At 37.0% G+C, this 23,261-nt stretch overlaps 2 protein-coding genes across 2 annotated transcripts in view; both read right to left on the bottom strand.

Annotated features, from left to right (window-relative positions):
* Positions 1 to 2,450: 2,450 nt before the first annotated feature.
* On the bottom strand, positions 2,451 to 3,779 carry LOC145487361 (uncharacterized). The gene is made up of 2 exons (XM_081466124.1): positions 3,583 to 3,779; positions 2,451 to 3,541 (listed from the first exon to the last, which is right to left on the bottom strand). The coding sequence occupies exon 2, from the start codon at positions 3,152 to 3,154 to the stop codon at positions 2,555 to 2,557; it is 600 nt and encodes a 199-aa protein (XP_081322250.1). The 5' UTR covers positions 3,155 to 3,541; positions 3,583 to 3,779; the 3' UTR covers positions 2,451 to 2,554.
* A 17,724-nt stretch (positions 3,780 to 21,503) lies between these two features.
* LOC145486998 (uncharacterized) overlaps positions 21,504 to 23,261 on the bottom strand; it is a 1,937-nt gene continuing 179 nt past the window's right edge. Inside the window, exons 1-3 of the mRNA XM_081465710.1 lie at positions 22,723 to 23,261; positions 22,125 to 22,182; positions 21,504 to 21,950 (exon numbers count right to left, since the gene is read on the bottom strand). The exon at positions 22,723 to 23,261 is cut by the window's right edge and continues 179 nt beyond it. Of these exons, the coding sequence (XP_081321836.1) occupies positions 21,536 to 21,950; positions 22,125 to 22,182; positions 22,723 to 22,747 (498 nt within the window). The 5' untranslated portion in view covers positions 22,748 to 23,261 and the 3' untranslated portion in view covers positions 21,504 to 21,535. The remainder of the gene's footprint in view (positions 21,951 to 22,124; positions 22,183 to 22,722) is intronic.

The raw sequence follows: 23,261 nt of genomic DNA, 5'->3' as shown, positions 1-23,261 counted from the left end.
AAGAAGCGGCCGCCTGTTAGTTAACAACCAAACACTGCTAGTGAAAGGGATTTCCTTACTACTGACAAGTTTCTTTGGTGATGTGAAAATTTGGAAAAAAAATTGAAACTGGGACAAATGGTAAAATCATTTCCTGGGAAAAGCGAACCATTCAACCGAAAATTCCGGAAATTCCAGAATGAAAATCAAAAGGTATACCTCGCGACGTTGTCCTTTTTTCGGAAATTATGTGAATTTGCAATTTTCTGTTCAACGCTAGTTCTTTTAGTCGCGATCACCACGATCATCCCAGACAAAGATGACGGCGACGTGTATTTGAAAATGGATTAATATTTTACTCTACACTTGTCTGTCAATAAATGCTAAAACCTGAAATTTGTCGAGATAGCATTTAATTCCAATAAAAATAATGCCTCCGTAGTGTACTTCTTTGTTTTGCATAGGTTGACTAAGAAATGTACAAAGACTTATAACGCGTGCAAAGCCATTGTCACTCATTAAACCTTTTGTTTTGCGACGTTTTCGCTGCCGTTGCGGTTTGTATAAGGTCCCTGCCGGCATGGGCTATAAAAAGTCACCGTGTCGACGTATCAGTGCTCTGTTTGCTTTATATTTGCGATTTAAACCTCGAAGTCATTGAAAAAATCCAAACGAACAAAACTGTGCGGCTTATCGTTTTCCACAATGGAAAAGTCTGTACCATTCGCTCACAGAAATTTCCGGAAATTCACACCGGAATTTTTGGTCGAATGGAAAGCGCCCCTGAATTCCTGTATGCTTCAAGGATACCTGAAGCTAACATGAATGGACTGTAAATTGCAGTTAACCATGGCCTGTAAATTCACATTGTAATGCTGCTGTCTATTGATGTAGTCCTCGGGGATACCAAGTGACGCGTTTATTTCGATGTGACAACCGTCGATAGCGCCAAATATATTCATCTTCGATCTCATCCATCCGATCCTATATCTCTTGTCTCGTTAGTGGAAATTTAATAAAGTGGTCTTTTAGTCGGAGAAGAGAAAGTTTGAATCCGGCGCAGAGAGTTTTGGCGGTTGACATCCCAAGTCCAAATTTCAGTCCAAAGATTTAGAGGCTATCCCCTGTTGCTAACCTGCAAAACGCAAAGCCAACTCTTGCTTCGACCCTTATAGGTGAGCGCATGATTTCACTTGCGGCCAAGCGCATTTGTGATATGCATGACTGATTTTACCTTTTTTACCCTTCTTTTTTTTTAATAAATAGAGGATAATGCGTGGGTGCGCCTACATACAAAATGTATGCAATTTCTCTTCGAGTGTTCAAATTGATATCTCACTCCTTCGCTGCGCTCACTCGTGAGATATAAAGTTGAACACGAGAAAAGAAATTCCATATCTACAAGCAGCCATGTATTATTGTGTTTATTATATAAACATACTGACGACGAGATTTTTGAAGATTTCCCGAAGATTTCTGCACACTTTCCGAACATTTCCAAAGATTTTCCAAAAGTTCTCCGAAGGCCAGACAAACATTTTCGAACATTTTCCGAAAATTTCGGTAGATTACGATAGATTTCCGAAGAACTCCGAAGATTCCGAAGAAGAACCGATGATGTTTCGATCGCAATGCAACACATATAAATACTTTGCCTAGAGGATATTACACGGTGGCTAGAAGATAAGAATTTTATGTTCTCGTGGCAAGAACAATATCTCACGAGTGAGCGCAGCGAACGAGTAAGATATTGTTCTTGCCACGAGAACATAAAATGGATATCTTCGAGGTAACGTGTAATGTTCATACTGAGGACGGCGTTTTTGACGTTTTTCCGAAGATTTCCGACAACTTTCCGAAGATTGCCGAAGATCGCCGAAGACTTTCGAGGAAGACTGGAAGATGTTTCGATCATTAACCAACGAATTTAAGTACAATTTAAGAGACAAACTTGATGTCAGTGAAATCATCGATATCTTCACCAGTGAGGATATCGAAAATACGCCACTCGAGTGGTGTATTTTCCAGTAAAACACTCGTGTTTAATAATTTTTTTCATTTCATGTACAATAAATTACAACACACTACTTAAGCTATACTACTTATAAAGTGATACTTATGCTATTTACAATACAGTACTAAAACGACTTAAAGAAATACAAAACTAGCTACAATACGATATGTATAGGAAATAGCACGGTTTCCAGGGGTATTTGGGATAAATACCGCGCGTGATATTTCAAAATTCACCAAAATATCACGAGCCGCCGCGGCGAGTGATATTTGGGGAGTTTTGAAATATCACGAGCCTGTATTTATCCCAAATACCCCGAAGAAACCGTACTATTTTTTGTTTATATTACAAGGCAAAGAAATTTTGCATTTCATATAACACACATATTTTTATTTAGTCACGCGCAGTTGAATGGCTTTACAATGACATGTGATTAAACATGTGATCGCTTCAACATCACATATGGTCACACAGCACACAACTGTGATGAAACTGTACTCGAATGTCTGTAAATCTCAGTTCTAAAGAGTGAAAGTTTTTAATAGGCTCATCAATCAAAGTTTAACAATCATCTGCAATCGATTCTGCCTGTGGAACACTGCACCTCGGCTCGGGAAACTTCTGGCTAAGCTGGTAGTTGATGGTCACTTGACAGCCGTGGAAATTGTTGATTGTAGTCAACCGCTCTTCATTCATCATCAGCGTGTTTTCCACATCAGAGGAAAGGCCAACATTCTGAAGAGGACGGCGTTGGTTGGACGTGCTTGCCTGACCGTCAGAGCTTATGATTGAGGAAATCAGCCGTTGTTCATTCTCATCGCCTTCCTCGTAGTCGGCTAAAGAGCGCTCGTTTGTATGGCCAGTGACGCCAATAATTGCGGAGCGAGGTTGGTTGGCAGCTTTGAGTTTCTTCACCAGCGTTTTCCGTGCACTGTGCTTTGTGAGCCGTTTAGCTTCAATCTCGCCCTGAAGAGCCATAGATTTCATGAAGGAATTAATGCTGTGGATCCCCATTCTCTGTCGCTTATACCACACTTGAGACTTAGGGCGCTCAATCACCGCGAGGTAAAATGGCCCACTGTTTTTCATTTCCTCGGGTCTGTGTGCCAGGAACGTCTTTAGAAGCTTGACTGGACATCTTGGCCCACCAGTTGCAAACATGTTCGGCTGAACCACTCTTCTTTTGTTGCGAAGGCCGCCCTGACGCGTTTTTGTGGGATTTTCTTCGTACGTGATGTACTCGACGCCATTGTCGTCTTTGGTGAATGAAAAATCTTCGACATACGTGTCATGGTGTTCCTGACAGCCTCGTAATCCGAAATGCTGCGTCAAAAGAAATCACATTGTGGTTATTAGGGACTTCGGAGACTGGCTGCCAAGGAGCCCTTTGGACCACAACAGCTCTTCGTCTTCAGTGGTTAGTGCTTTTGATGCACGGGGACGTTTGCCGTAGCCCTGTTCACGGAGGAAGCGAGCTTTCCCTTCGAGTACTTTGCGACTGTTGACAAACTCTCTGTCCTTGGCAATGGAAATGCTGCTGCCTGCTTCCTATAAATGACGGTCCAGGGACGCTATCATTACCCGCAAACTGTCTGGCTCGTAGTCTGAACCATCCTTCTTTCTCACCTCGGCGAAAAACTTCTGAAGCATCTCGTCAAGTTCCTTGGCTTCGTGGCTTACAATATCTGGACTGTATCCTTTTTCTTCAGCCCATGTGGTCCAAACAGTAACCCAGGTCTTAGTGCTTTTCTTTGTGTTCGAATTTTCGGCATTTTCCTTAAATTGTTGTAGTTCTTCGCGTCAGAATCGGGAAATCTATCCGCCATTGTTTTAAAATTAGAAACAATAATTTTTCAGTTACCATGGAAACTGGCTGTAATTTTTACATGTAAGTATTTCAAATTTGGCTTAAATACTACTGGTCTTAGCCAATCACATTTCAGAAATTTCTCAGCCTGTAGTATAATAGTTGACATTACTAACAAAACGATACTTATGCTACTGAGAACAATACTAATATTACGATACAATACAATTACTTACAAATCGATAATTTAATTAAGTTACTTCCAAATGGATAGTAACAATATTTGTATTTGCACAGCTAGCCTGCAATAGTTAATTGTCTTTTTTCATCTTGTACTGCGCTAATGTAAAGAAAATATTTTCCAATTGTGATCAGGTGATTTAGAGTTAAGCCGGACGATGTGTATTTTAAAAACCATACATAATATCATTCACCTCTAAAGCAATGTTTCCTCTACATGTAGTGTAGTACCACTTTGTAAATTTATTCCACAAGGATTTAGCAATTGGACATTCGACAGATAAATGGAGTGGTGTCTGATCAATGTCATGGCGATAAGGACAATTGGGTTGCTGTTTCTTTTTCGTCTTGTAAAGAATTTTATTTGTATACAGGATATTATGAACTATTTTATATTGAAACACGGATAATTGTACCTCATTTGCGACAGGAAAAGGAGGTGAATAGATTTTTTGTCTTTCTTGAAAGATAAAGCCGCGTTCAATAAGTCTTCTGTCTGCAGTTGGAGGAGGGAAGTGCTGCTGATTCAGTAAAGTATTGTCAATTGTTTTGCATGTAACCTTTTCGATTTCAAGTGGTACGTATTCAGTTGACGATAGAAGACATTCCTGCTTTAGCACGGTTTTCTGATTCTGCGGTATTGCAGACAGAAGGCTGTAATACTGTAGAAAATTACTCTTGGCGTTGTATTTCTGCATGAAGGTTTTAAAAGGCATCAAGGTGTTAATTTCGTTGTCGAAAAGGCACGAGAGATTTTCAATGCTGACTTTTTTCCAACCATGGTAGAAGACAGATGACTTGTATACTCGAATAAACTGATTATTCCATATTATTTGAGTTAGTACGTCTCCTTTTGTTTTCGGATTAGTGCTATTAATTTTCTGCCAGTGGGAAATTATATCTCGATAGAATTTTGATAAGTTTTCATTCAGTGGTAGATATTGGATGTCATAGTTACACCGGAAAAGAAGGTTGCCGCCAACATTGGAAAGTAAGGATAGTGGGATAAATTTACATGGTCTTTTATCGTTAGCGTACAAGTGCTTTACCCAGCTATCTTTAATGCTTTATCAAATGGCGTAAAATCTAGCATATTAAGGCCCCCCTCGTTCTTATATTTGATTTAAGTCGTTTTTTTTTTTAGTTTTGGATTCTTGTACTTCCATATGTAATCGAATATTATGTTGTTTACTTTATCGGTAAACCCATTTGGAGTGTCTAACACGCTGCAAATAAAAGTTAGTGTGCATATTACCAACGTTTTGACTGCATTTACTCTTCCATACATAGATATATCTCGAGACCACCAAATGTTGAGTGTCTTTTAGGGAAACTTTTCAAAGAAGATTTTTAGTGGCAAGTTCTTCATCATATGAAAAATATACACCCAATGCGTAAACAGACTCATCGCTTAATTTTAGATTAAGAATGGAATCCTTTCTCTGACGCAATGATCCCAGCCAAAGTATTTCTTATTTAGATTGATTTATTCGGAGACCAGAACAGTTTCCAAATTGTTGCAGCAGATCAAAGAGTCTATGAACAGACCGAATATCTTGAACAAAAACAGTTGTGTCGACGGCGTACTGGATTATTTTATAGGGTATTAAGCAATTGAGGGCACTATAAATAATGAAACTAATTTTGCAAATAGAACACAAATTATTTAAAATCCTAACAGGAGGGAGGCTGACGGTTGACTATTTAAGCAATGCGGGATATCCATGAGGCATTCAAAACCTCGTGTTTTGATACCAGCTTTCGAATGCCATACGGATATCCCGTGCCTTGGAAAACACTTCCTGTGTACATGAAAGTGCTCCTATTACATATATTACACTACATTACACTAAACCGCCAGTGCCCTGTTGTAATGTTAACAATGTTCACACCAGCTTTCCAGTGCCATATGGATATCTCATGCCTGGCAGTGCGCCGAGAGCTTAAGGAAACACATCTGGCGAGCCTGGAGGTAAACCTATTGGATCAATCATGAGTGTTTAAGATACTTATGAGTGGTCTAATAGGAGCACTGGGTACGAGTCAGGACTTGCTGTCACTACACAGTCTCTGGCGAAGCCTTCCATCCCCACCCTCGGAGACCGAGAGAGTTTAGATTGGCTTAGTATTATTACCTTAGATAGTTTTTGTTTGTTCCAAACAAACTTACATACAAGTTTGGTCTTATCATTAACTGGTAGAGTAAAATTACTTTTTACTTTCTTTTTTTTTTTGTCATTCACTTAACTATATGTTTATATCTCGTTTTTTTGTGGGTTTTTTTTTCGCTTTGATTATGTATGTGGCAAACAGGGTAAAACCTGTTATTATTTTTTTCTATCTACTCTGCTTGTTTAGTTTTCTTAACTAGTCTGAGTAGTTTTTTTGTTTTTTTATACTAGCTGGTTTTATCTTTTCTTGTAAATCTGGCAAAATAAAATGGTTGGTTGTTGTTGCAGATTGGAATAATAACAGCTCAAAACCTACAGTTTTGGGGCGGCACATACCAAATATAACATCATCAAAATGTAAATTATCTTTGCTCAGACCATCATTACGTGTTATAGAAACACGATTTTTAACCAAGCAGCGTGCGTATTTTATCGGCTATTTCTAATAGGTGATATTTATGCCTCATTGTTCTTCATGATACCTTTGAAGCTGCACGAAATTTATTTTCTTGAATCGTTCAGCAACGAGGGGGAACAGATAGTTCCAGCTTTTCAACTTGACATGGAAGTTTGTCTCTGTCACTGTTTAGAGAGAGAATGATCGCTAGACAACTTGCTGTGTATGGAGGCGTTTGTTTTATGGAGACGTTCTTTTTATGAAGTCGTTAACTGAACTCCAGTAGAGACACATAAAGACTTTTTCATTTAGATTGCATTGCTCTTTCTTTTTCTTTCAAAAAAAACAATTATGGAGCAAAAAAATTAATTAAGGCTTGTTTCAATCACCGTAATCTATCATTGAAGACGCACCAAAAACAATTTGTAAAAATTCAAATATCAAGCTTGATCGTAAAACACATGTCCTCCTCGTATTTGCACAGATTTGTTTAGTCTCTCGTATTTTCTTTTTTATTATGATTTTTCGGTTTTCCGCTTGCGTTACGATATATACCACAAATGTAAATCAAAGAAGGACGTCCTATTCCCTCTCAAATATTGTTCAGATACTTAAAATAGGTGTGCACGAAGCGACGGAAGACATGTTATAACGCCGGTGCAAGCATAAAATAGTGTTATAGCGCGTTATTGATATCGAACGAGCCTCCTAAGGAGACGGATGTGTTAACGTGTAGTATTAAAAGCTGAATCAATGGATAATGCAATCCAAGAGTTTTCATTGGCTTAGCCATCATGGTATATGAGCAATTATCTTCGGACTTTGGAATCGAATGCTTCTCTAAAGTGAACGTGGGCTTTAGAGAAGTCACGTATTGAGGTCTTGCTTGACGCAACCAAACAAACCCAAAAGAAGGTATGTATTGTTATGAAAAGCAAGTGTGTTAAATACAACTTAACTGCATAGCTTGCAAAGCCGCGCTATCAAACTCGGTATTACAGATGCACGATCATGCCGAAATGATATAAATGCATCTGTAATTATCCTTATTATATGCGTGGCAAATTGGTCCACGAGGCAGAGGATAATTCCGATTGCTTTTCTCAGCGCCCCATACTGGACCGCTCAGAAATAGTTTCGGCAACAGACAGATCATATTCTCTCGTTTCGGTAAATCACCTTTTTTGCACGAAAGAAAACAGTGTCTTCTTAAGTAGAAATATATTTTCCTTTATGTCTGGAGGACAGTTTTAGTTAAACTTTCTCGAAAGCGGCCTGAGACAAGCAAACATATAATTGACCTTGGCTCGCGCGCTTACCGAGAATTGATGCATTCATGTGTCAGCAGAATTTTAAAAGATCCATTATAATAAATACGTTATTGAAGTAAATTGTTCGGTCTGTATTAGGGAATATTAGTCTCATTCATTCTTTTTTACGGACCTCACGCTTGTTCAATATACATTTATTTTTCTTAACGAATCCTGCAATCTGATTGGCTCTTAGCGCGGTCCGGATTTTCCTATCTGTGACCACAGTCAAGGCAACGCGCGCGCGATGTTTGTGTGGAAATGATCAACAATTTCAAAACGTAAGGTGGGAGAGAGAGGAAAAAAACGTTATTTATTGGCCTACGGCTGGTCCGTATAGCGAAAAATTGTGACCTCGGGCTTGAGGTCGTCACAGATCTTCACTACAAGGACCTCCCAGCCGGTAAATAACATATATGAACATAAATACGTAAAACGCGAGTCGCACTGCTTAAGTGCAAGTTTTTCTTCCGCTCGAGCTATCCAAAGTCATTTGCATATGTTAATAATATGCCCTGGAGACTTCTAAATTATGAATATAAAGGTCCACGTTGGGCCCACCCCTTGCACTCTACTCTAGGCCGCCGTTTAGATTAGATGTAGCGACCCGCCCTCCCACTCCGCGAGGAATCCGGGTTTTTGGAGCGCATCCTCCAGACTCTTCGTCTCGTTTGGGCTCGTCCCAAGCCAGAGCGTTTCCCCATACCTTATTTACATTTCATGAATAACAATACCCAGGGCAGAATATTATACTATTCCGCGATTGCTATGACAACCAACACAAAAGCGAGGTATTAGCCGCAAACAGAGTCGCTAATAAGCCGTGAACCACATGATTTATACGAGCACTTCGCGTCTTATATAAACTGCGCTCGTATAAATGGTCCAGTTCGCATAGGAATGCATTTACCTGTAAGCGTCGAAGCAAGAATTGCCGTTCCGCTGTGGAGGCTAACAACAGGGGATAGCTTCAAAAGCTGTGGACTGCAATTTGGAATTGGGATGTCTACCGCTAAAACTATCTGTGACGAATTCGAACTTTCTCTTCTCCGACTGAAAGACCAGTTTATTAGGTTTCCATTAACGAGACAAAAGTTACAGAAACTGATCGATGAGTTTGAAGAGGAATACAGGATTCCCCAAATAGTTGGCGCTATAGACCATTGTCACATCGAAATAAACGCACCCCCAGATAACCCCCAGGACTACTTCAACAGAAAGCAGCATTACAGCGTTAATTTACAAGCCAAAGTTAACTGCAATTTGAAATTTATTCATGTTAGCTTCGGGTATCCTGAGTAGTATAGGAAATGGGACTACTAAGACATTATGCAAAAACGGCCTTCCCCCCCAAAAAAATACCCTCGCCGGGCTCACTCTCCAAAAATGTATTTTCAGCCCTCTCAGAGCAACTTCCGTTTCAAGCCCGCTCGTGAGCAATTTTCGTGTCTACCACCCCTCTAGAAATCAAAAAAATTACCTCACCGGGCCCCAACTCGAAACACGCATTTTTCATATTTTTTCAAAAAACAGTCTTCCAACCCCTCCAGAAATCAAAAAATGGCTCACCATTTCAAAATCATGGCTTTTCATTTTTTCCTACTTTTTCACCACATCCCTCCAGAAATCAAAATTTGCCTCACCATTTGCTCAATGTGAAATAATATTATAGCCTCATCAATACAACCCCAGTCACAAGTTACTGAAAATCACATAAAAAATTACCCCTCCAAATTAGATATAAACCGATGTCGGTATTAATATATTGGTAGTAATGAGTATGAATAAGAAAAATATTATGATAATATCTAACTATAATATAGTAGAGATGAATAAATTAAATTTGAATAAATTGACAAAATCTCAACTTATTGATCTGTTGTTGAAAGATCAACAAAACCAATTCCTAAACCACGCAAAGGTGTCATACAAATGATCTGGGAATATGAAAATCTCATAATTCCCCCAGCACCTGAGTTCAGAGATGGTTATATTGGTGGTCAGATGCCAGTTCCAAAACCTAGAACGATTAAACCTGTGCCAGCTGTAAGAACTAAACAACCACCTGTTCCAGCTCCAAGAACAAAAGTGATAGAATTACCTATTGGAGCTATGTTGAAGGTAGAAAAACCAATACCTAAACCAAGAACAAAAAAAAACCTCCCATTCCAGCTCCAAGAACTAAAACAACGCCTGTTAAACGAGTTCTAAAAGATGCTGTTGAAACTTATGAAATTAATTTAAAAAATAAAATTGATCCGTTAGTTCAATTACAAACTACCAGACAGGCAATTGAGTACTATTTTAATAAATCTCACTTGGAAAATAATAAAAATTTCAAATTTTATGAAACTCTGAGAGTAAATTTTATCAAAGAAATCCCTGATAGTGGAAAAAATGATAATGATGTTGAAGTTGAAATTGATATTACTGGTGGAAAGCATTATTTGAAACGTAAAACTGCTCCTTTCAATAGTAAAGCCAAGACTGTTACAAACATCATTGATTTAAACCAACAATTAAAAATTTCCCAAGAAGAGATTTTGAAAAAGATCGCACAATGGCTATTGGAAGGTAGTGATTGGATAATAGTCTCAGTTGAATAACAAAGAGAAATATGTTTTCCACTACAGAAATATACAATTATATCTTGATTTGGGATTAAAATTAACCAAAATTCATCGTGTTTTAAAATTTAATCAATCTCCTTGGTTAAAAGAGCACATTAATTTTAATACACGAAAACGAACTAATGCTAAAAATTCGTTTGAAAAAGACATCTTCAAACCCATGAATAATGCAGTCTTTGGGAAAACTATGGAGAATGTTCGTAAACGAGTTGATGTTAGACTTGTTACTGATGAGAAACAACATGTTAAAGTAGCAAGTAAGCCTACTTACGTATCATCAAAAATTTTCAATAAAAATCTAGTTGCAGTACATAAGATCAAAGAAGCACTGACCTTGAACAGACCTGTTTATTTAGGTATGTGTATTTTAGACTTCAGTAAGACTTTGATGTATGATTTCCACTACAATTACATCAAACAAAAAATACGGATCAAAAGCTCAATTATTGTTCACAGATACTGACTGTCTCACATGTGAAATTCGAACAAAAGACATCTACAAAGACTTTTAGGCGGATAAAAGTAAGTTTGATAACAGTGATTATCCAGAAGATAGTAAATTCTATAATAAGACCAATAAGAAAGTAATTGGTAAGTTCAAAGATGAGGCAGCTGGTGAAATAATAACAGAATTTGTTGGTCTCAGAAGTAAAATGTATTCGTATATCAAAGACAATGGTGAAAACGGTAAAACCGCGAAAGAAATCAAGAAAATTGCGATCAAAAAGAATATTCATCATGTTGACTATAAAAATACTCTCTTCAATAGTCAGCAAATGTATCATAAGATGAAAACAATCAAATGTGTCGCCATCAACTGGGAAGCTATAAATTGAATAAACTGAACTTGAGTTTTTTTGATGGTAAAAGATATCTGAAAAAAGATGGCATACGATCATATGCTTACGGACATTATAAAATCAAAAATTAGTCCATTGCGCGACATTTATCGGAAAGACCGCAAGTCTGTTATGTCATATCCGCGGGACTTTTCCCTAATTCTCACTCTCTTTCTGATGCATCAAAAACACATAATTGTATAAGACAGTCGTTGACCTTTTCATCATATCTCTTCTCAAACTCTGCTTTATTCGTTTGATGCTTCATTGTTAGTTTATGTTGGATTATATACGCCAACAAATAATATTCACAGCAATACGGACAGACCCAACGTACAATTTCCATATACATATTATCTACATAATAATCCTCTCAATTTTTTTCCAAAATGACTCTTTTTTGAAAACCGCATAGAATATTTTGTCAGGGTATTTTCTAGTCTGAAAAAATATACTTCGTAATTTTTCATATCGAGTTCCATAGTATAACTGTTATGTAAAAAATAAACTCTATACCTATAATGTATGAGTTCGTATAGTTCAAGTCAATCGAGTCAATCAACAGATCCTGATCAAATTTACTATACGTATTAGTGATGAACTGCAATATAGAAATACATAGTGAGATGATCAAAATGGACTACATAGATTGTCGATTCTGCGATCATGAATTACAACAACCATCAACAATATAACTTCCTTGTTGTGAAAAACAAGATATTGTCAATAACAAAGGCGCCAATGTATGCCGTAATTGCGGCACAGTTAACAGTTATGATATAGCCAGCGAATACATTGATTTTCATGAAAACAAGTACAAGATTGTCAAGAAATCGGTTTACCAAAGAAAATATCATTTAGAAAACGTGATAAATAATATATGCAGTAAATACAAATTACAAATACCAGTTTCTGATTTAACCAAAATACATAAGATTTTCAGAGAAATAGACAAGATGCTACCACAGATTAATGGTAATCGCAAACGAATGATTAACATTAATTTTATTTTGAAACAAATATTCAAAATGTTAAATATACCACATGAAAATAACCCATAACGAAGTCTAAAAAAGCGCTAGACATTTATGAGCAATATCGGAAAAAAACACGAGATATTATTCAGTTGTAAACAATTTGTTGTATTTATCCTCAGACTTGTCGTATAATGGACACATATCTATTATAATTTCATCGACCATTTTGATGTAGTCCAAAAGTCGTTCGTCATCGAATTCTAATCCTCTCAGAAAGGACCTTATGACGGTCAATATTTTTTCATATGAAGTGTAAGCAATTTTACACATCTCAATCTTTCGTTTGTAATTTTTAGCTTCTGTGAATGCGCTCAAACTAAGACCAGCACCTGATATTGTCCCAAGAACAATGGGGTTCAATGTTGCAGCTCCCACTTTTGTTCCTGTTGCTATCAATCCAACAGATCCATTTTACATGCCAGGTCCATTTTTCTAAAATATTTGTATGCCATTTTGAATAGCCAGTATTTTTTATGAAAGTGTTTGTACAAAGCTTTCAACTCTGATATCTCAGCTTCGGTTAAATTTGGATTAATGTGATTGAAATTGAAAATAGTCTTTGATGCTTTCATACGTATGGTTTAGATTATATTTAATCTAATCCGAAATATGTTCCTAAGTTTTGTTCTGCTAATGCCATAGCTTGAAAAGCATCTCCACCTATTGCATAAGAGTTCGTTGTGAAACCCATTCTCAAAAGATATCCCATTGTATGGAGATGTATTTTGGAAGATGCGTGTTCAGAATAAGAATGTGTTTCTGTTATTATGTTACATGTTCCTGCTATCGTTATAGTGTATGAACTACCATTTTTGCCAGCCCATGTCATGAGTTGTTTATTTTTTAATTTATTTGCAAAATTGATAAATTTTGGAGATACGAAATTACTGGGTCTGCATCTGAGATTGCTTAAATTACCACTATTCTGTGCGTCTATAGAGTAGTTATCTGTTGGAGCTGTGTGTCTAAAATGCATACCAAAAACATATGAAAGACTGGTATCATGCTTGATAATAAAAAAACATGGTGAAATCATTCTGTACGTCGAGATTAACATCCATTTCATTACAGAAATTTTTGAACCCATATTTTAGACTTAAATCAGAAAAATTCTTGCTACTTGGTGAACTAGTTGAGGTAACTACATTCAAATTATCCCAAGCACTTATATTATAGGAACACTCCTCTTGACAGTTTCAGGATTTAATAAATCAGCGCGGAATTCGAATAATCTTTTGAATAATGGTGCATTCAATGTCAAGCTGGCCATTTGTTTCTCCATTATGATTATTTTGTATTCTAAAGACTTTATTGTTTCCAAAAGATCTATTTTATTTTGCATTTCTCTTCTGAAAGATTTTACAAGATCATCTTCAAATTCATTCAACTGTTTGATATTCACAGTATCATTATTTTCGACATCATCTTGAACATTTTTTATCTGATGATTTTTGATATCGATGTTTGTATTAAAGTTTGCAGATTTCAAAAAATCAACAGTAGTTTTGAATGTCATTTTTCCGTTTTCCAAATAATACGGCTCATCGAAGACATCTGAGCTCACATCATTCTGTGAGTCCTCGATTCCATAAATAACCAAATGACCACGCCCCTGAGATGTACTGTTTGCAATACCCTGGCATCTTAAGTCAATAAAGATGTATTCAGGTGGAGTTACATCATATTTATGCAGGTGGATGATGGATCTACTGTATTTAGAAAACAGTTTCGTTGATTGTTGACTGATATTCAATGAAGTAGAAACAACTGACACTGTCACCTGATCCATAACTGGTGAAAAAAACTCAATCACCAAAGTGAATTCACCTTCAGGAAGTAGATACATGTTGAAACTCAGTCGAGATGCATACCAGTTTTGTGCTCCTTTTCCCATTCTAAAACTGTAGGCTTTTTTACCAATGTCATGAAGCGAATCGGAAAAGTCTTCGATACCATCAACGATAATGTTACTTTCACTTGTTGACTGGTTAACATCGTCCATAAGGTATTGGAAAACATTTTTTTAGTCAGTTGAGCCGCTTATATGTGCCTCATTTATCTTTTTACTAAAACTATCAGTCAGCGTTATAATCATATCCGATTTGACCTGGTTTACGTACCTGATATTAGTGGCTGACAACATGTTGTGGGAGTCAGTGGATAAGTTGATTATTTTTTTGTTGTTCATGTCAAAATCAGCAGCCATTTTATTGGAACCACCAACTTTTGATATCTCAGTGTCAACGTATTCTTTTGAAGCAGCATTGTCTTTTGTTGGTGGTGGTCCTAAATTGATAATTTTGTTGTCGCCTGCATCAAGATCAACAGTCATAGAATTTCCACCATGAATACTCAATTTTTCATCCAAACCTTGATCCAATTTCACAAATACTTCTCATAAAGCTTCTTTTGTTCCATCAATATTCGTCTGAAGAACCGAATCAGCGTTGTCAACATAAGACTTGTTGGCTTTACCAGCAATAGCAATGTTTTGCTTACCGTTTTCTGTATCAACATAAGCCTTACTGGTTTTATCAGCAATAGCAATATCTTGCTTACTATTTTCTGCATCAACATAAGCCTTTACTGACTAAGGTATTATTATCATATAACCCATCATAATACGGTTCTGTGTTTTTGATTACCATTTGTCTGGCATCATAATAATTACATCTTTATCCTTCTTCAGAAATTTGTCGTTCAAATACTCTTTATTAACAGCACTCTTGAGATCTCTTGATTCTTGTGTTGTAATCATCATCAACTTTATGATCATCAGGACTGTCCAGGTTGAACACTTTTTTATTTTGTAAATCATAATTTCCATAAGAAGTTAAATTAAAACCTATTCCAGGGTCTCCTTTTTCACCCTTTACTATTACTGTTTCAGATGAGGCAACTTCACCTGACCAGCCTGATATTCCGTTTGAATAAGACATGTATAATAATATTAGATTAAAAATTACAATCTCTCGTTGAAATTCTTAGCGGTAAATTTTCGTGGTTTATCTATATACAGAAAGCTATATGGATCATTAGTAGCTTTTTCATACAACTTTTGATCAACATTGTTTTCACGGCATAAAAGTGATTTTTCATCAGCACTTGGGAGTTCATAAATACAAAAATAAGAGCAGTTTAGTCTAATATCCTTTGGAGTTTTATAGTAGCTCTGACTAAGATATATCACACTACAATTCTTGTGTCTTCCTCTTATCAAGTAATCGATTAATGGCTATTGGTTCTTTTCACAAACAAAGTCATCAAATATGACAAGCTTTTGATTACCACCATTCATTTCTGAAACTGATTGTATTTCATCATTACTAACTTCTAATGTATCATAACCAACTTCTTTACTAATCAGATATTCATATTTTGATTGTTCGAGATTTTTCGCATATAGATAACATTTATCGAAATACAGTAATTCATTATCATATGAAGCAATGAATTCGTCTTTCCTGAGCCTGATGGGCCCCAAATTAGCATCCGAAAGCAACGGTCAGGCATAAATTGGAATAATTGTTTATAATTACCAACATCCTCTTTGATATCATAGTTTGGTATTTTCATATTATACTGGTATATAATTTTAGTACACGATGTAGTACATGATGTTTTATATAATACAATATTATAATGAGTTTACTAAAGTGAAGAGAACTTGCAAAAAAGAAATCTAATTGGGTGATAAAATTAATTATGTTTATAATACAATAACACAGAGTGACATCAGTAAACAGACAAGCCAGGCATCTTTCAAAAAAGTGTTTGAACCAATAACAACTAAATTGGATGATGTTGTGGCTAGTAATTTGAAAATACCACCAATGAGACGAAAGACGAAAGAAGAAGGAAGGTGTACCAGATTATGGTATTAATATTGAAGATGAGGTTGAAGATATGAATCTGGGTGATTTATTTGAACCAGAAAATACCAAACAAATAGTACCAAAACCACAAACCTATGAAGAATCGTTGAAGGACGTTTTAGAAGGGAAAAAGGAGATTTACGTTGATTCTCAATGTTTGTCTCAAGAACCACAAGAAATGCCTACAGAATACGACGATGATGAAGTACCTGATTATGAGGTAGCTGATGAAGACATGGCTAACAAGATGCTAGATGATATTGGTGTAACAAATTATGACGATGTAGAAATGCGATTGAATCAAACTGAAATGACGCCACAAAAGAATAAAGCGTATCTTGATAAAATAATAAAAAATGCGGAATTAAGACGCAATGAGTTGAAAGGTTATCAGTCAGCTGTCACAAAACAGTACAAAAAAGGGAGCAATATCTGAAGCTGAAAGGCAAGCGAATAAGAAAAGAATACAGAATGCAAATGCTGTGTTGGGCCAGTACATAAAATATTACAAAACCAAAGTCAAGACGATGAAAGGATCTGGAATTCGAAAACAGAAAGGTGGAGACGTTGTATAGGAGAGATTTTGGCTGGTAATACATCAATCAAAATGAGAAACACGGGAGTTGCTCTGTCAGACACGTTGTTACGTATATCAGCAATCAATAAATCAGGATACAATAAACTGCACAAAAGCTATTTTAAAATATAACATATAATCTAACTGTATATGGAACGAGAAATTGTATTATCAAGTTATTTGAATAACAGTAGCGCAAACAGTACACCAGCCAATTTTGTGACCAATTTTGATAGACCAGTTATTTTGGATAGTAATTATGAATACATGATTGGTTTGTACAGAATAATAAATATGTCATTCACGTGTTTTAACATCAATCCTGGTTATAATAATCAGAAAATAAAATACAGCTCAGATGGTTGTTCAACTTGGAAAGAACTTACATTACCAGCTGGTGTTTATAATTATATTAACATGAACGCGTTTTTGAAAAATGAAACCGTAATAAAGGGTGATGAAGATGAATATCCAATAACGTTAGGATTTCAAACTAGCACCTTCAGAGTATTAATAAAATTGAAAACGGGTTGCCAACTTGACTTGACTGGATCAAATTTTCATGAGCTTATTGGCTTTAACAAAGTGATTCTGAAAGATGCTGACAATTATGGTTTAAGATTACCCAATTTGAGTCAAGATACAGATATTTTGAATATCCATTGTGATCTGGCCAATACCAGCCTTGTTGATGGTGTAGATACAGATGTTATATACAGTTTTAGCACATACATCTTGAAACCGTCGTTTAGTTTCTCTATAAAACCACGGAGAGTCACATTTAATCCCATGAATAAGAACACCATTTCGAGAACAGGAATATATTTAACCGATGGCAAAAGACGACAAATAAATAACGGTGCAGATACAGCTTTTAGCTTGTTACTGAAAAGAATTCTCCAATCTATTTATATGAAACCATATGAATTCAAAAGGTTTTACCATCCTAAAATGGGCAAATTTGTATAAGCACAAAGGAAACGGTTTGATTGTTGACAATATATTCAAACCGATAAGGAAAATAGTATCATCTGTATTCCACAATGTTGCCAAGCCAATCGCGAAAAAGCAATAAAATCTGGAGTAGAACACGCTGGTGAGCGTTTGGGTAAAAAAGCGGCACAAAAATCAGGTGATCTGATAATGAAGCGACTAAGAGGTGTGAAAGAAAAAGCAACAATTCCAACGATAAAAGAAGAAAGTACTGATATGATATTGAATCGTTTAATATCAGGACAAGGAATAAAACGCTAATTTTTATCTAAACTAATATTGTAATGGCTTTTAGATCAAGTGAAATGTTACAGCGAAATGAGTTGGTAAGATACCAACTTGATAACGCAATAAACACACCAGTTGGTGGCCAACATCATGATAAAAACGGTTGCAAATTTGCAATCAATGACAGATCAGCATTTTACGATTGGTATAATGCATATTTTGAAATTTAATTTCAATTACAAAAACTCGCTGATGGAACAGCTTATGTGTGTGAATTATGGTCATCAATGGCGCACATTCTTTCATAAATCATCTTAGGATCAAATCTGCTGGTAAAATTGTTTATGATACAGATAATCTTCACAAGGTTATTTTTGCCAAGAATCTATTGGACTAGTCTGATGATTTCAGCAGATCAGTTGCTCAAAACAGTCTTTGGTATTTGGATACTAACCATCTGATTGCTAATGCTGATCAGAATGCAGGATTTGAAGCAAGACGAACTTTAACAACGGGAAATGCTGATGTCAATGTTATTATTCCTCTCAATAGATATAGTTTCTTCGAAGTGTTAGAAGATAAGATGCTTATACCAATGCAGCTCCAATTTAATATAACACTTCAGAATGATGATGAGCTTGTTCAAAAATTAGCTGCCGCAGATGATGGTAGAGTCGTTCTTGACCGTTTTCTATTATGGGTGCCCAAACTGATTCCAAAAGAGTCTGTATAACAGTTTTGTCGGTTCATTTTTGAAAGAAACAAAATGGCCATATCTTAGATCAATGTATCAAAAATCGGCTCCGTCACAGGCAAGTGGTTTTTATCAAAAATCAGCAAGTGTGGATAACGTTCAACACATATTTGTATATCACCAAAGAGCAAAAACCGATGTTGCAACAGAAAATTCATATTTATTTAATACTTATAAACTATATGCTGCTGATGATGCCACTTATTTGACAACATGCAGACTTGAATACGGAAATGGTATTTTTTGTCCAGAAACTAAGTATGACGACGATTCAATGTCTTATGCGAAAAGAAGAGACGATTATAATACTGGTACACAACTGAATCTCGCAAACTTTAATAGTCTCTATGGTTTGGTATATTTTGATTTGACAAATCAAGCGGAAAAAGTTACAAGAGATCCCAAACATTTTATTTTCAGATACAAAATAAATGTTGCACCAGCGGCTGCATTCAGTGTTCACGCAATTGTCTTTTACGAAGAGATGGTTGTGATTGGCAAAATAGGAAATGAATTAGTTATTGTAAAAGTTTTCAATTTTATATAACACACACACATACATATAGATGTCTGGATTTATGAAAACGGTGTTAAAGACTGAGTCAGGTGTTTTTTGATTTAGTTGATTTTTTCAATTTTTTTTTTCTGCTCTCGCTATGACAGCAACTTGTAAATCTTACCTAGCATGAAATGTAGAAACTCCCTGCCGCATGTTTCATTTATTCAGGTATTTTTTTTTTCATCATTTATCGACCACCCCCCCCCCCCCCGCCCCAGCCCTTTTTCAATTTGCGTGAATTTTAGCCCAGGCTACACTCGTCTGAATTCAGTTCGCGCGGTGACTCTGACAAGGAGCGACCGATCAGCGTTCTGTATTTGCTGTCTAAAGGAAGTCTGCCCGAGGACATCATTAAGTCCAATGAAGGCCCAAGTCTAACGATTTGCTAGTAAGCGTCGTCCATTATCATACGTGAGGCGGGCCTGAGGAGATGTGTAAACTGTACGGGTCACATTTAGTCCTCTAACAGAAGGCCGTTTGCCCTGTGGCGATAATGTTGTGCTTGCTTTAGACAGCAAAAATCTTTAGCCACATCAATTTAGGGCTTAGACGTGCAATGGACTAGACATTTCTAGCTGCTGTTGGCGTCATTTGCTTTGAACTTTGATGTAGCTAAAGACTTAGAAAAAAAATCTGTTGAAATCTGAATGTGCCATTGCGCGCTCGACAAAATTGAAGTACATCCGGGACATTGCTATTTGCGAGCAAAACATGGCCACGAGGAGAGAGAAGAACATGAGTTCAAGCGCTGATCGTGAGTAGAATTTCCTTGTTTTATCAATTTTAGGCGTTCTCGGCTTAGCTAAGTATCAGAACTGTCTGTGATTCGCTAGCGCGGAAGAAATTTATTTGCGTGGCTTCCGAGCGATAATTGACGTAACGACAACATGTTGAGTGTTCGCGTACTGCTAACTATGGCCTAGTTTGTCTGAATTTCAATCGATTCTCGATGTAAGAAGCTCTTGTTCAGTCCATTTAGGACGATGCAGGCCTTTAGCAAGCAATAGATTGGCTCTCCGCCGCGGTTTTGATATCTGTACGTTCGTGTTGATTTAGACTCCAATTTCATGTTAAAAGCACTCTTAATTAAATTGTACAATTCATGATTCAACGAAAAGACGGTGAATTTAGTCTTCCTGGCCTCAAAAGGCATACAGGAGAGTTATACTCTAATCACCCTGAAACGACTATAAAATATTTTGTAACTAATCTTAATAAACACAAACACAGCATCAGGGGCGGGCATCTCGTTTATTGATGCAGGATACAGCGAGCGTTACATCATCATAAAGAAAATACAGCAGTGAATAAACAGAAGAATTAAAAAGCAAAGTTGAAAGAGATGCCTTCGAGTGGCTCTTGCATAACTAACAAATTCTTAAATAGCCTACTAGTCCCTTAGGGATTCACTCCTAAAATACTTCTACGGTTAACACGAACCATACATAGTGAACATACTCCAGTGTAATTAGCGAAACGTTACAAAATATATTTATACTCTAATCACCCTGAAACGATTATAAAATATTTTGTAACTAATCTTAATAAACACAAACACAGCATCAGGGGCGGGCATCTCGTTTATTGATGCCCGCTTTCGAAAATAAAGAAAGAGAACAAAGGAATCTAAGTGTGCAAACTTCAAGAAACTGAAAGTAAAGATTCTAACTTATCGTAATATAGCCGTAGCTAGCCGTCCTTGGCTCGATCAGTCTCCCATCTGCCGTGACATAAAGAGTCTAGATTGTTGATATCTGCTCCTTAGCGGCCCCTGTTCTTAAGCTATGTAGATCAAACAAGTGTATAAGATATCCTAGTTCCGCAAACGCATGCCAAGTCTAAAACTTTATTTTACTACAAATTTTTTGAGAGCAAAATATGCTCTATCTTTGAAGAAAATAAATTCATAAAATTAAAACTAAAAATTACATATAATAAACATCTGTTTTGCTCTCACATGTATAAATTCTGACAAATGCATCGCAAAAACTAACGTCACAACAGCGAAGGCTAGCTAACTCGTTGACGCGGAGAAAAGCCGATTAGGCAGTCACGCAAATTGCAGCTAAGCGATGATTAAAGGGATTAGCCTTGGGGCGTGCAAGCCTATTATATATCCTCAAAATCATCTCGGGAGTAACAGCGCCCCCCTTTTTATGGAAACAGGTTTTGTAAGCTCAATTTTAGCCGCCTCGAGAACACTTGTATCACAAGTCAAATCACAAATCGGAAAGCCATACCGATGGTGTGCCCAATTTATGCCATAACAGACAGACTCAAGTGTGGAGTAGAGGGAACTCTGCTGCAGCAAAATACTCCAAATAAGGAGCAAATGACGTCTCATCAGACGGCAAACAAGCGAATTCCTCAAAGCGCGAAGACCATTCTCTAAATGTTTGAAAGTCACTTGAATAACGCTGTGTTGTTGAAGGGGCCTTTGCTTTAGAGGAACGCAAGGGAAGAGCTTCCGTTGACTTGCGAAGCCGTCTGGATCTCTTGAGTGGGCAACCTTTGAAGTAAACACACATCCACTTTGTAGACTTGAAAGATAACAAAAAAAAAAGTGAGAACAATTAGAAAAAACAAAAAAGCAACAACACGCAGATCAGAACATAAGGAAGGCCCTGAGGCCTAAATCTTGTATTCAGCACACTATATACTGGCAGTCCTGCACAAAAACGGCATGGCTCAACGGCCTTAAACAGTGTAATCACCTAAGATCAACACGTGATAAACGGGCAGTCCCGCACAAAGATGACATGGTCCAACGGCCTAAAACAGTGCAATCACCTAAGATCAACACATGATAAACGGGCAGTCCCGCACAAAGATGACATGGCCCAACGGCCTAAAACAGCCTAATCATGACCGCGCGGCATGACTTCCCCATAGACAGGTTCTACTGGATACTGTACTGTACAGCCCCGACAAGCAACTAAAATTCTCCGAGCCAAAAAGGAACTATTATTTGTCCCATGGAGATAAACATCTTTACCGTTCTCAACGAAGAGAAAATCAATAACAAAAGATCTGAAACCCCACCTACGATTCACCAAAAAGGGCCAAAAGGGAGCTGAAAGGCCAATAAAGAGTAACCAGTTCTATTGACAAAAACATATGTGGCGGATGACATTTTTAACGAAGCAGGTGGCACCAGCCAACAGGTTTCTCCTACCCAACTAAATGCTAGGGAATATTCGAATAGAAACTGGGAAAAACTTGAATTTTTTTTTTTTTTAACTGGGAAAGTAATCAATTGAACAGGGACCCCAATAAGAGGTTACTTCATGAAAATAGCTATCTTTAACCGACCAGTCATCAATCGACGATCTTGCATAAGTAATCAGCTGAACGAGGTATCAACTCAGCCTCGATTTTGATATTACTTTCTTTGGCGGTATCAAATATATCACCGGCGAGTTGAAGCGAACACAGTTTCATACTACCAGAATCGACGATCAAAGGTACAGTTTGGTTGTCAGTAAACCACTTAACAGAGCACCCTGAAAGAAGATGTGCAAACTTTTCAAAGCAAAACAAACACAGTGGAGTTCTCTCCACGTGGTACTCGATCTGGTATTCGTCTACATAGAATCTCAGTTTTTGCGCGAAAACAGGCATGCTACCAATGGCAATGAAAGCAGCCAATCCAATAGCGCTAACATCCGAGTATACAATATGAGATAGTCTGCGAGCAACGTCTGCAAAACACTGGAACTGAGATAAGAAACATTATTCTTCCAGAACTCTAACTGTATGGAAACTGACAACGGGTTAACCACAGCAGGAGCACACGCACACTCGACCACTGAACCTGTGGCCAGAAGATCAGAAATAGCCTGCTCGACAAA

This window comes from Orbicella franksi, chromosome 5 (assembly GCF_964199315.1).
Source record: "Orbicella franksi chromosome 5, jaOrbFran1.1, whole genome shotgun sequence".
Taxonomy (NCBI): Eukaryota; Metazoa; Cnidaria; class Anthozoa; order Scleractinia; family Merulinidae; genus Orbicella; species Orbicella franksi.
Note: the sequence above shows the minus strand (reverse complement) of the source record. Positions and strands in the feature narration are given on the sequence as shown.

Excerpts from the sequence above, each read along its gene's own strand:
- LOC145487361 (XM_081466124.1), bottom strand. The coding sequence starts at position 3,154 with ATGTTTGCAACTGGTGGGCCAAGATGTCCAGTCAAGCTTCTAAAGACG.